At 36.2% G+C, this 12,131-nt stretch overlaps 2 protein-coding genes across 3 annotated transcripts; one reads left to right on the forward strand and one right to left on the reverse strand.

The window, feature by feature from the left end:
* LOC136807906 (trichohyalin-like) lies at positions 1-4,564 on the forward strand. 2 transcript variants are annotated; one of them, XM_067064525.1, is made up of 3 exons: positions 1-182; positions 2,698-3,543; positions 3,853-4,564. In XM_067064525.1, the coding sequence occupies exons 1-3, from the start codon at positions 160-162 to the stop codon at positions 4,472-4,474; spliced, it is 1,491 nt and encodes a 496-aa protein (XP_066920626.1). In that variant the 5' UTR covers positions 1-159; the 3' UTR covers positions 4,475-4,564. The 2 variants fall into 2 exon arrangements, with proteins under 2 accessions (XP_066920626.1, XP_066920627.1); XM_067064526.1 differs by lacking the exon at positions 1-182 and adding an exon at positions 1,658-1,731.
* A 329-nt stretch (positions 4,565-4,893) lies between these two features.
* On the reverse strand, positions 4,894-11,230 carry LOC136807907 (CCR4-NOT transcription complex subunit 11-like). The gene is made up of 8 exons (XM_067064527.1): positions 11,059-11,230; positions 9,660-9,890; positions 8,863-9,049; positions 8,073-8,219; positions 7,364-7,482; positions 6,941-7,086; positions 6,255-6,429; positions 4,894-5,608 (listed from the first exon to the last, which is right to left on the reverse strand). Exons 1-8 carry the CDS (start codon positions 11,194-11,196, stop codon positions 5,387-5,389), a joined length of 1,365 nt encoding a protein of 454 aa, XP_066920628.1. The 5' UTR covers positions 11,197-11,230; the 3' UTR covers positions 4,894-5,386.
* Between the last annotated feature and the right edge of the window lie 901 nt (positions 11,231-12,131).

The following is a 12,131-nucleotide window of genomic DNA, read 5'->3' on the forward strand; positions in this document are numbered from 1 at the left end:
CAGCGTTTGAGAAACAGTCATATTATAAGCTGACTTACATACATGCTTGGCTTTTCGTAAGTTACATCTGTCGTAAGTGTGACTTTAACGCAAAAATTTGATGGGTTTTTAATGCTTATTAATGAGTTTGAGATTAACGACCTAGTCACATGATAAAAGATGAACGCAGCAAGGAGAAAATCGTAAGTAATTTCACACATCTATAGTAAAATACCGGAATAAAATCTTTGACTTGAGGAGAACGCGTAAAGCTCGAAATCCTTAGAAGGTTGTAAAATAATGTTTTCGAAGCAATCAAGTTCGGAGGGTTACAAACAATTTTATATTACATTGATGTGAGATTTAGTAGCGTGGTGGGTCGACCAAAAGCTTTGGGCAAACTTGGGATGAGACTTTCGAAAGTTGGGACGTTGGTGCCTCCCTTATCGAATGTGAAATGAGGAGGGAGTTTATACAGCTTTTCGATTGTAGCCGCCAATTGCCGCGCAAGCATTTTTTGCCCGTTTGACCACCCTAAAACAGTCCCAGTCTTCGCGCCTAAAGGCAATAGAAAAAAGTGTTAAAAAGGGATTGGATCGAGTTTCGGGTAGTAAATTAAATAATAAAGTTGCACGCGCCTGACCGCGCAACTACGGTCGAAAATATGTATTATATTAACGTGAGATTTAGTATTGTGGTGGGCCGACCAAAAGCTTTGGGCAAACTTGCTGGGATGCAATTTTCGAAGGTTTGGATTTCGGCGCCCCCTATCAAATGTAAAACGATTAGGAGGAAATTGGAGTTTATTGGTAGCCGATGAAAATTTTATACTTTTTAGGTTTAGAAAAAGAAAAATAAACAAGTAACTGTATTTTACATAACATTTAACATTTTGATGTTTGACATTTACATTTGACGGAAAGGAGGGAACCAGCTCGAGCTTGAAAATGTGAATTGAATGACCCCACTCGATGTTCCTTCTGTCGAAAATATACGAAAATTGTTTGTTTCGGTGGTGTTAAATTTCATTTTCTGGATTTTTTTGATAAGCATTTGATTGACGTTTACTTATTCACGCCAGTATCTTCGTTGCCTAGAAAGCCGGTGACGAGAAGCCGATGACGAAAACTCGTATGGCGAATCCTATCTTTCTGTTTTTTTTTTTAATATGGTGATATGGCTACGGTAACAGATTATGGGGCTCATTTTCAACTAAAAATTACTTGGATAAGAATAGGCTAGACAAATTCAGTTAGGGCAAAGGTGCTTACCCGTTTTTGGTTCAAAATTACGTCATTTTCGCATTTTCGAGAGAGATCTCTACATTCACAAAATTTCTTCTAACTAATTTGAAAACTTTAATTCCCACAATGGCAGCTTTTCTTCATGAAGTTTTGTAACCGACTTTTAAACTTATTTATAAGTTTTTTTAGCGAGGAAACTGAGGTATACAACAAGAGACACCTTTTCGACCGTAGTCGCGCGGTCAGGTGCGTGCCACTTTATTGCTAATTTATCACTCTAAGCTCTAATCTAATCCCTTTTTTACACTTTTTCTATTGTCTTTAGGCGCGAAAAAATGACGGGGATGGTTTTAGGGTGGTTAAACAGACAAAAAATGTCCGCGCGGTAATTGGCGGGTACGGTCGAAAAGGTGTATTATAGCAAAATGAGAACATATATACAAATTACAAGTAGGAACAGATGTTTGTGAAAAACGTCAATGTCAGAGGAAGACCTTTTGAACTAAAGGTAAAGATCCGGTTTCTCTTTAATCACACCACGCAACTTCGTGATATACGATAAGTGTTAGTGTTTTGTACAATGACGCAGATTAGGACCTGAGTGAGGAAACCCTGCACAAGTGGCAAGGGGGTGAATTGTGGAGGCGTAGAAAATATCAGAATTGATTTTTAACTCAAAAATATCAATTTAAATTATTAAAATAATTCAATTCCCTCAGAACTGTAAAGGACTTATTTTGAAAGCGTATTCTTAGCTGATCTTTTCGGCTGCGCTGCCTCAAAGGTTTAAAGTGGTCAAACCATTCAATCCGATGGGAGAAAAGGATAAATAATAACATCCCTGTCTCAGTGCCCCGGTGGAACTTTTTCCCTCAGTAGGAATGAAAATTTCTGTCGAAATCCCAATGGGGATAGAAAATCTATTGTTTCCAGTTCGAAAATTCCAGTGGGGATGGTTTTGAAGTGCAATTTTTCCATTCAACTTTTTAGGTATTTTTTCCACCGGGGACGATTTTTTTGCCAATTTTCCCAGTGTGTGGGGGGGGGGTCCACCGGGTCTGTGACACAGGGGTGTATAATAAGATATAGGTCTTCGACCAAACTTTCTATTACTTGCAATGTCTAAAACGATGAAGTGAACTCATTAAGTTGACAGCCAAACGTTGGTGGGATACACGCTTTTTTTACAAGAATAACTTCTATAAAAATATCAGGGTAAGATTTCGAAGTTAGAACAATAGGCCTATTGTTTAGAACAATATAAAAATAAGAATAATGCTCACTCTTAGCCAAAGTAAACTATTCTTATAAAAAAGCGTGTATTACTCTTTCTTTTGATATGAGTTGTAAGGAACATATAAAAAGGACAAGAAATTGCTAAGCATGCGGAACTTGATACCACAATGTAAACATAGCCTTATAGGATAACCTTTTTTTCAAATCCATCTATTCTTGTTTTTGTATTTTTTGACAGTGTAAAAATGACACTTCCAGAAGACTCAACGGTGGAGTTCGATCAAACTGACGAAGCCTTTGAGGAGGAGGGTACGATCAATCAAACCGGTCTATCGGCACGGGATAAATTAATTAAGGAAGGAACTGAACTAGGTTACAATACCACAAAACACGAACAAATACAACAAAGTACAAAACAGCAGGATCAAATAAGCAAGTCAAAACAAGAAAATATCTTGCACAGCGAGGAAGATAAAACAGTATGGCGCACTGTACAAAACACTTGTTTGGAAGATAAGCCATTGAGAAATCGTAGACTTGGTCTTATTCACCAACAGTATTCTGCTTCACATGAAGATTTGAGAAACGTATCAAACAATAATCGGAGATTATCGAAAGATAATTTGAATTTATCGGCAAAAGATCTTCATTTACGAGGTTCTAACAGAGGTTTACGACGAGTTCAGGATACGACTGTAAACCAGCACCATCAAAGAGCTTCGACAGAAAATTTACATTTACTACATAGAAATCAACACTTGCGACGGGTTTCCGTTCCACATTTGGATCAAACGAGGAGCTTACCTGTGAGCCCGGTCATGTCTCCACGCTTAATGCGTCGTGCGAAAGAAAACTCAGGGTTCATACCTTGTCCACCTGATTCTCCGAAATCGAATCGCAAACACATAAGGAGGTCAAGCAACACAAACTTGAATCACATCAAAAATATGAGAAATCCAGAATCCCATTTGACAATACAATGTGCAGAAGATGAGGAAATTAGAATTTTAAACTTATCTGGTGGAAAACCTGTCAACCCAACGGATGATATTTTGTTAAAATTCGCTATCCATCGATCACAAAGGTAACGTCCATAAGCTCGCCTACTTCACAATAAACTCTCCCTATTTCGACCTATGTTATTTCGGTCTCCCCATAGCCCAAGTTAATTTGACTAATTTGTGAGCGTTCGAGTTGAAGAGAGGTTACAATGGATACAATGGACAATTTAAATAAGACGAAGTCAGGGATGGAGGTGTTGCCCATAAGGGGGGAATCATACCTTTGTTTCAATCGTAATAATTATTTTCTTCAAATTTTCAAGCGAAAAGAAATTACAGTTCTTTTTTTAAACGTTCTTTTTTATTGATGTTTCGAATCAATTCTTTTTCAGTGTGAAATCATTGCCGAACGCCATGTCACCACCACCGACAAATATAAACCGACAACTACCAACAAATTACTCGACTGGACGACGAAAATCGTTGCATAATTTTCAACGCTGTCAATCGGCTATGAGTTTACCGAATTCTCCACCGCAAACACCGATCGGTAACGCCGATCATCCATCGGGAGATTATCTTGCTAGTCGGCGTAGAACGGTAGCGCTCGATAGAGGAATTCAACTTCGAAAGACATTCGAGGAATGGTTGAACACAAAAACCCAAGAAAATCGGAGACGTTCGTTACACACGCTACACGTGAAAGAAATCGAACGACTACGCGAAGAACAATCGAAAAAAGAACGATTCGATCGAGGAAAAACATTCGATGAATGGAAATATGAAAAAGAAGAACGATTACGTCAGCAAATATGTCACGAGAAAGAGAAAACGAAAATTCTAAGCGAACAACAAGTGGTTAAAGAAAAGACAAACGAAGAGTTAAGAGAAAAGAAGTATAATGAATGGCTTGTTAAAAAATTCGAGCAAGAATTGAGAGATGAGGAACAGAAAATTGAAGAATTAAGAAATAGAGAGAAACTGAAACAGAAGAAACGACGAAATTCAAAATAATATTTTTCTTGGTTTTGAAAGGTTTAAATGATGTAAATAATAATAATCATTTCATTTAACGTGATTTGTACACAGTTTGGTAGCAATACAAACGGGGAATCATTTGCAAGAAAAATGATAATTTTGAGAATTCATATCTGCTCGTGATTTTCAGTGCAAAGTAAACCCGACGAACGACAAACACTCTCTGTCAATCGATACGAAAATTCTCTTTAGGTACTTAACCTAATCTGTTTAAAAATTAAAATTAGGATGATGATAGGATCTCTGAAAACCACCACGGATTCAATGACTAGAAAAATGCTGTACTTTAAAATCTTATAAACAGATGAGCAAGGATATAATCTCCGATTTCAAACCCAAGGTCATTTTTATCAAAAGAACATTTGATATTGGTTTCATTATGACATTTTCATGTCTTCATTTCTTTGAGAAAAACTGGTACTTACATGTTTCTGTGAAAAAAGGAAATTGTGAAACTTTTCTCTTGTCCTCTATACAAGTAATAACTTTCATTTATTTACTTTCAAGGGCCTGTAATGTAATGTCTGTGTGACCAAATGATTCCAGCAGGACAAACCGAAATGATCTCAAATCATAGAACCTAAAATCCATCATTTTTTCAAAATCTTTAGTACTTTCACTTCAAGTGTAATTCATAATGAAGCGACATGTCTGAACGGTGTTCCCATCAACAATTAAAGTAGTTTAAAGATCAAAAGAATATGAACTCTTTCTCTATCAAGTAAAGCGGTTCAGTCATAACCTTTTCTACCCATGACCTTAAAAAACTCCAAAAATCTTCACCAAGAAAGAGAACCATACCATCTCGTGTATTGTTATTCCGAAGCTTCTAAATTCTCCGAATTCGAATTTTGTACTTTTATTGCGAAACGAGTAGTTGATGCTTCTTTACTTTCCTGTAGCAGACGTAGGACTTGAATTTGCACTTTTATTGCCACCGCTAGTGTTCGTTTCTCCACCCTCATTGTTTTCAACAGAACGTAATAATCGGAAGAGGCTAGCAGCTTCACGTATACTACTGAATTCCACACAGAATGCATTCACTTCAATCGCAATGTCTTGGATGTTGATACTTTTGTTGCGAATTAAGGATTGAAGAAATACGCAAACCTAAAAAAACGAAAAAAACGAAAGATTTAGCAACAGTTGGTGGTAAAAAACCAGAGTTTTTCTTCGAATAAATTATTCCTCAATAAGCATCAGAGCTTGAATTTCCTAAGTTTTTATAATCCTCCTGCGTAACTTTTTTTAGTAAGGGAAATTTCTTCTTGAAATTTTGAAAATTGACAAGTACTTTGGCCTCGAAATTTTTACCACTGGTAGTTGGGTAAATATGATATGGAGAATCGGAATTATTTAATTTAGGCACGGCCACTTGTTTGGTTGGTATACAAAAAGGAATATAAACAAGGCTAAAAAACGTATTTTCTGATTGATTTAATGTGTTGTTCCTGAAGGGGGGGGGGGGGTGATTTGTATAAGAGACAAAAGAAACTTGCAGCTGAACCCATCCTCAAAACTCAGAGATGACTGCTAGTTTTTTTAGCCAGTAATAGGTATCGAAAATTTCAGTTCTGTCCACATGCCTGTCTGGTATTTTGAAGACCAGTCCATTTATAACACGAAATTTCCGTCAATTTCATTTTCGGCTTAGCCGATGGTCTGACTTTACTCAAGTTTACCGTAATTAACGCTTCAATTGTAAATACGTTATTAATTAAAATGGAAACAAGGGTATGTGTATCAACAAACTTACCAATCGTACCAGCCTCGATTGCATGTATTTATCTTTGATTGTTTCACATTTAGAAATACAGTTAGAGATGTAGAAGTGGATGAATTCTTGTGGTAAATCCACAGCTGTGGTCAAGCGGTTCACAACTTCCATAGAATGTAAGGACATCTCCATGTTGACCAGAACTGAGAAATATCTAGAAAGAACAAATTTGGTTAAAACTTTTTTTTTTCGATTGAACTTTTAGCTGGGAAGTACAGAACCCTGTTACACATTTTTTTCTTCTTATAAGCAACCAGGTTGTTAAGGTTGCTAAGGCTCGAGCCCTGAAATTTGACAATTTTTTTCGCTATTTTGAAAAGTAAAGCTTTTTAGAACCATGGAAAATCATGGCTTTTTTACAATGGCAAACCAAAGCCCCTGGCTCAATAAGCAAAAATATGGTATAACATCAGGGGTGGTCAAAGCAAATTTTTCAGAAAATGAGCTAGAATACCAAGCCATTTTTTTCTTAGAAAGTTTCACTAAAAGCGAAAAAAGTTTAGTGCTTCCTTTGATCTTGATTGTGCTTGTGACCAGCGAGATGTTGAAAAGACAAATATTAAGAAATATTGAAAACCGACCTTGATATAGAAGAGATGGAGGCTAATTTAAATATGAATTTATTTGATAAGAACAAAACGATATTTAAACTTAAAATCCCTTACTCAGTGATTTGCGAGGATTGCATCATTTTCAAGAGAACTTCAATGGCAACCAGAGGGTTGTTCTCAACTAAGTCAGGGAGTTTGCTCGGTGTCAAACCAACGTGATAGACTAGTTTACTATCTTTCTCCAATTCTTTGAGTAGTTGCTATAGTAGAAAAGGGAAAACTATTTGTTAGACGAACGGTTACAGGTCTTTGATATTCATCAAGAGTAACAGACCCTATTAGAGATAATAATTACTTAACAAGATAATACAATACATACTTTAAGATGTTTTTATCAAGTTCCTCAAATTTGGAATGATTTGGTTTCGCAATCTTAGAAAGGCTTTCGAATGTAAGAATCCCAACCTTTTAAGATTTTTTTTTCAATTTTCTTGAAATCAACACAATTTTTGAGAGCAAAAATTTGAAAGCATGTACCTGCTGTTGAGTTAAGGTGAGGGCTCCTTTGAAAGCCTTTCCCATTAATTGCCTGACTTCAACTTCGGCAGAATTTTCACTACACATCATTGTATCCCATTCGAAAGTGAAACTATCATCTGAAATGAAAAGTTATTAATTGTCCAAAACGTTAGAAATCTTCATATCAGTTTTTTTTGGCCATGAAAACTTTTGCAGTTGCGTCCCACGCAGTCCCACGAGAGCTTTTACGAACCCTAGGTGTTGGTATGTAGGGGCTACTTATAGGAAATTTTTTTTTGGTAAAATAGTACTTGCCAAGAAAAAAGTTTAGAAGTGTGTAAGAATCTACAGAATCACACACTCCCTTTCTTAAGGCCTCGAAAATAGATTCACGATCTTCGGATGAATTTGGAATTGGGAATTTCGACACTATGATGGAACCTTCGGATAGTCTCATTATAAACTAAATAAGTTTGCACAGTCAAGGAAAACCAAGACTCCCTTTTTTTTGCCTGTCTATCTGAAGATAGGGAAGGGCTTGGGTCTTTTCCCTGGATTTTTCATCTAGTGTTCGACTTTTCTGTTCAGTAAGTAGCCAAACATTAAATATTTTTTAAGGCCTTTGGTATGATCTTGTTGGGATCGAAACTGAAACATTTTACACAGTAGCCAAATGCTTTCACTTGCGATAGCTTTAAAATGGTACATTCATTGCAGAATATCAAACCTTTTGGGTTCATCCAGCAGAGCTCGTCTTGTTCCACTTTATGAAGAGGAGGTGGCAGCCGGAAGAAAGTGGGTTGTATGGAATTCTCCAATGCTCTTTCACTGTGCAGTGGGTTACATATCAACCCTTCGATCACTTGTTGTGCAACTGGAATGAAAGAAATAGAAATGGTAAAAGGTTTATCTGGTACAGTAGAGTCTCTTTAACTCGAACCTCTATAACTCGAATGCCTTCTTAAAATCGAACAAGTTTTATGGTCCCTTCAGTTAACAATGCTTTATAAACCTTCATCACTAGGAATTTCAAAAACTCGAACAAGTTTTCCAGTTATAGAGACTCAATTGAATATAAAACGACAGCTGTCACTAGGGATGGCACGCGGAGCTTGTATCGACCGGAACAGTTAGAAATTTCGTCGTTCCCATTAAGCACGACAATCCAGAGCATCTGTATGCTCCTGAGGGGTTTAAGAAAAAATGAACTAATATACTAGTTGTATTATTCACCTAACCAGAGATACCCTTTTAAACGTTGGATTTTGGGATAGCAAATTCCAAGATTTAATGGGTGTTGGTATAAATGAAAAAAAAAGTAAGTCATGTAAATAACCATGTTAGTCGGCTGGCAGGTTAAAATGACTGTCTTAACTAGTCTTAAACACAATAACATAGCGAGGACGGTCCGCAGAAAAGATTAAAATCCAAATACTCCCTTCTATGATGGTGGACATTATGCTATAACGTAGCTTTTCTATTGACGGAAGTTTTCACTCATATATCTGATAATTTACCTGCGGGATTGACGATTCCGTTAGTATCCATATCCGGGTCAGCGACCAAAGGGTTGATACCGCTCCTTGAGACTTGTGGTAAATCTGTTTGCTTTTCCAACATGGCGACTTGAAGTTCACTTATGTCGATTGGTCGAAAATTGGAGATGTCCATTGTCATTACTTGTCGTGGTGTCTTTTTCAACAGCTGTTAAAAATGGTAAGAAGAAAAACAACAATAAATTGAAAATGAATATCTATCAAAATGATAAACATCGAAAACCACAGCTACGATGACCTTAGAGCTTTATGATATTTTAAGTGTATCAACAAACTATATGATGCTCTGCAAAAACCTGCAAAAACCTGCAAAAACCTGCAAAAACTTCATATGCAGTTCGGTGACCACATAACACAGGGTACAGGGTACGGTACATCCATTGATCAGGGGCCATCCATGTAGTATGTACGCAGTGAAGGGGGAGTGGTTTAGCAAAAGCGTACGTCTATTGTTTAAACGACGTTATTTCTATTGTTCTCTGCATACAAGGGGGGGGGATCTGGAGATATTTTGCGTACGTACTATGTGGATGACCCATGGGCCCCCCACTTTTTTGCAGACCATGCCATACTTTTTAAAATTTACTATTTTAAGCCGTTATTCTCCCCAAGTTATTCTCCCCAATTAGATAACGTTTTAAGGTGTTTTGAGGGTGTAAAAAGTGAAAAGATTTCTTCGTCGCCCAACCTTGGTGTCCCCCCCACACTCAAAATGGCCAGCCGGGGCCCATGTGACCCCTTATAAGAAATTCTAATACCTGAGGAGTAACAGCTGGTGTCGTGATCAACTGATAAAGAAACATTTTTTCAGGTTGTGAAATTTCCATTGCGCTCGTTTTATCTGGTACATCACTGAGCAGATGAACAAACAATGGGGCGAAAGGATTTTTAACCAATGGTTGACTTCTATACATCTCGTACAGTAAGAAAAGAATCGTTACACGTTGGTTTTGATCAGGTAGCAAATCTGGTTGTTGGAACAACATCAGCTAAAATTTACATACAGAGATGATGTATCAATTCACTAAACATAGAATTAACATTTTCAAAAATAATATAACATTTAGTGTTTAAGGTTTTGTTTTCAAATTTAAGAGCTATATCGTTTGCTTGCTCATCAATTTCAATTTGCAAGCTTTTTAATATTGAATTGACACAGATGTGGAGCAAGGATGGTCAGAAAGAGGAAAAGAAAAACATTTTTTTGCTTATATCAGTACAATATAACAATAGGCAGACACTGTCCTGATATGAGACATGTAAAATATATGTAAAATATAATAAAATAAAAAGTAATATGTAAAAATAAAACCTTTAAAAATTTCCTGAGCTGTTAAATGTAAAAAATAAAATAATTTGGTCTAGACCAATTATCCCAACATAAATAATAAGGCAAAGATCTCCTTAGTAATGAATACTAACTACCCTAGAATGGCTAAGTATTATTTTCACAGCTAAACATTCCTGGCAGCGCATTTTTAGGATATTTCTGCTGCTTTAACCAGGCATACCAACAGAAAAGATTTTCTGCTACATACAAATGCTAGGAAATAGGCTACAGGTCAGCACTGACAGGTTGAAGTTACTTTATTACCTCCCAAGAGTATCAGTCTTTTTCTGTTGTAAAGTGTCAATAGGAAAGTTTAGCCGGGATTGCGATAAGTTTAGCCATCTTAGAGTATGATTTGGAAAAAGTGATCATTTTTATTGCTACGTGAAGAAGATAGTTATAATGATATGATACAAAATTGCTCAATATTTCCTAGGCTGGACTTAAAAAATTGTTGGTTTGCCGTCACCCGACCGACCCTACCTCGAAACCTGCCGACCCAAAAAAATTTATTGCCATTTTAAAGAAGATTTTTTTTCCTTCAAAAACTTCAAACAATAAAAAATCAAAACACGTGTCTTGTTTGTCTCAAGCATAAGAATCGTAAATTCCCTGCTAGCACTTCTGTTTTTTATTCAAAATTACCTAAATGTAAACAAACTGTTAACCCTTCTATGGACGAAAATTTCATAAATCCCCAAAATAAAAAAATATTTTGACCGACCGACCCGCCTTCAAAATCTAGGGTCGGGTGACGGCAAACCAACAATTTTTTAAGCCCAGCCTTAGTATACAGCATGTTTTCTTGAATTAATATTTCCACTTACCAGTGCTGTTCCAAGACGAAAATAATCATTTGGACCAAAATAATGATGAAGCGCATTCGATATAACATCAAATGTTGAAGCTGACTCTTCTGCAAGAATACTAATGACTGATAATAATTCCTTTTGTGATAATGTCATTTTTTATGAGTTTTTATTCATTTGAAATCTATGATGATAAGAATTAAAAAAAAAATTAAAAAATTCTCCTCACCTTGTCTTTTGGTGACCCCCCTGAAAGACTCCCTAACACCATGCTACTGGTTTTCTGTAAACTTTGTCAAAATGTTTAGATCAGAATAGACTTTTTATCAGTAATTGTTCCAAAGATATTTTCAAAAGGGATAATACCAAACATCACCAACTTGACCTAATTTTGGATCACCTTCTTCCCTTTCTTCAAATGTCCCTGAGCTTAGGTCCACTTTTGCGCTGTCTATTCTGATTGTGAATTAAGAAGCCGGGAAAAGGTTGGCTGTCTAAACCGTTTTTTTTTAACGTCAATGCAATGACTTCTTTAAGTAAAGATTTTAACTACCAACTTTGTGCCAAATTTTTGCAAATTTTTTGTGTCAAATTTTTCTTACAATTAGAATAGGCAGGACAAAAAGTTGGTTTAGACAAGAGCTTATTCCCAAGAGGAATTAAATTATAGATGAATGAAAAATATAATTTCTCTTGTTTAACTTTCTTGTTTTAATTCCCATTGGAAGCAAAGAGCTACAATAAATTTTTGTTTGCAATATCCATCCAATGTCATAGCTTTTAAAAGGATTGCTTTTATTAGCAGAACAATGATCTGCTCCACATTTTGGAAATAAGCCCTCATACATATACAGATGTTCAGTTCAAGCAAAATTCAAATTCAAAATAGTGACCAAGCCTGACCAAGCAAACATTGACAAAAAAAATCAGCAGCAGAGTAAGACAGAAATTTAATGAAGTAAAATATAAACAAACCTTGAACCTTTTTGTCTGTCCAAACAAAGAAAATATTCTAGCTGTCTCAAGGGAATTAAGGCGGGGTCAAAATACTTGCAACGTTACAAATCATTTTCAGAAGCTCGTTTTGGGCT

Source organism: Clytia hemisphaerica, unplaced genomic scaffold (assembly GCF_902728285.1).
Source record: "Clytia hemisphaerica strain Z4C2 unplaced genomic scaffold, Clytia hemisphaerica genome assembly, whole genome shotgun sequence".
Classification (NCBI taxonomy): Eukaryota; Metazoa; Cnidaria; class Hydrozoa; order Leptothecata; family Clytiidae; genus Clytia; species Clytia hemisphaerica.

Coding starts and splice junctions, on each gene's coding strand:
- LOC136807906 (XM_067064525.1), top strand. CDS start 160: ATGAACGCAGCAAGGAGAAAATC. Junction 183..2,697: donor AACGCAGCAAGGAGAAAATC/GTAAGTAATTTC, acceptor ATTTTTTGACAG/TGTAAAAATGACACTTCCAG. Junction 3,544..3,852: donor GCTATCCATCGATCACAAAG/GTAACGTCCATA, acceptor ATTCTTTTTCAG/TGTGAAATCATTGCCGAACG.
- LOC136807907 (XM_067064527.1), bottom strand. CDS start 11,196: ATGACATTATCACAAAAGGAATTATTATCAGTCATTAGTATTCTTGCA. Junction 9,891..11,058: donor TTCGTCTTGGAACAGCACTG/GTAAGTGGAAAT, acceptor TGTAAATTTTAG/CTGATGTTGTTCCAACAACC. Junction 7,087..7,363: donor TCACCTTAACTCAACAGCAG/GTACATGCTTTC, acceptor TTTCTACTATAG/CAACTACTCAAAGAATTGGA.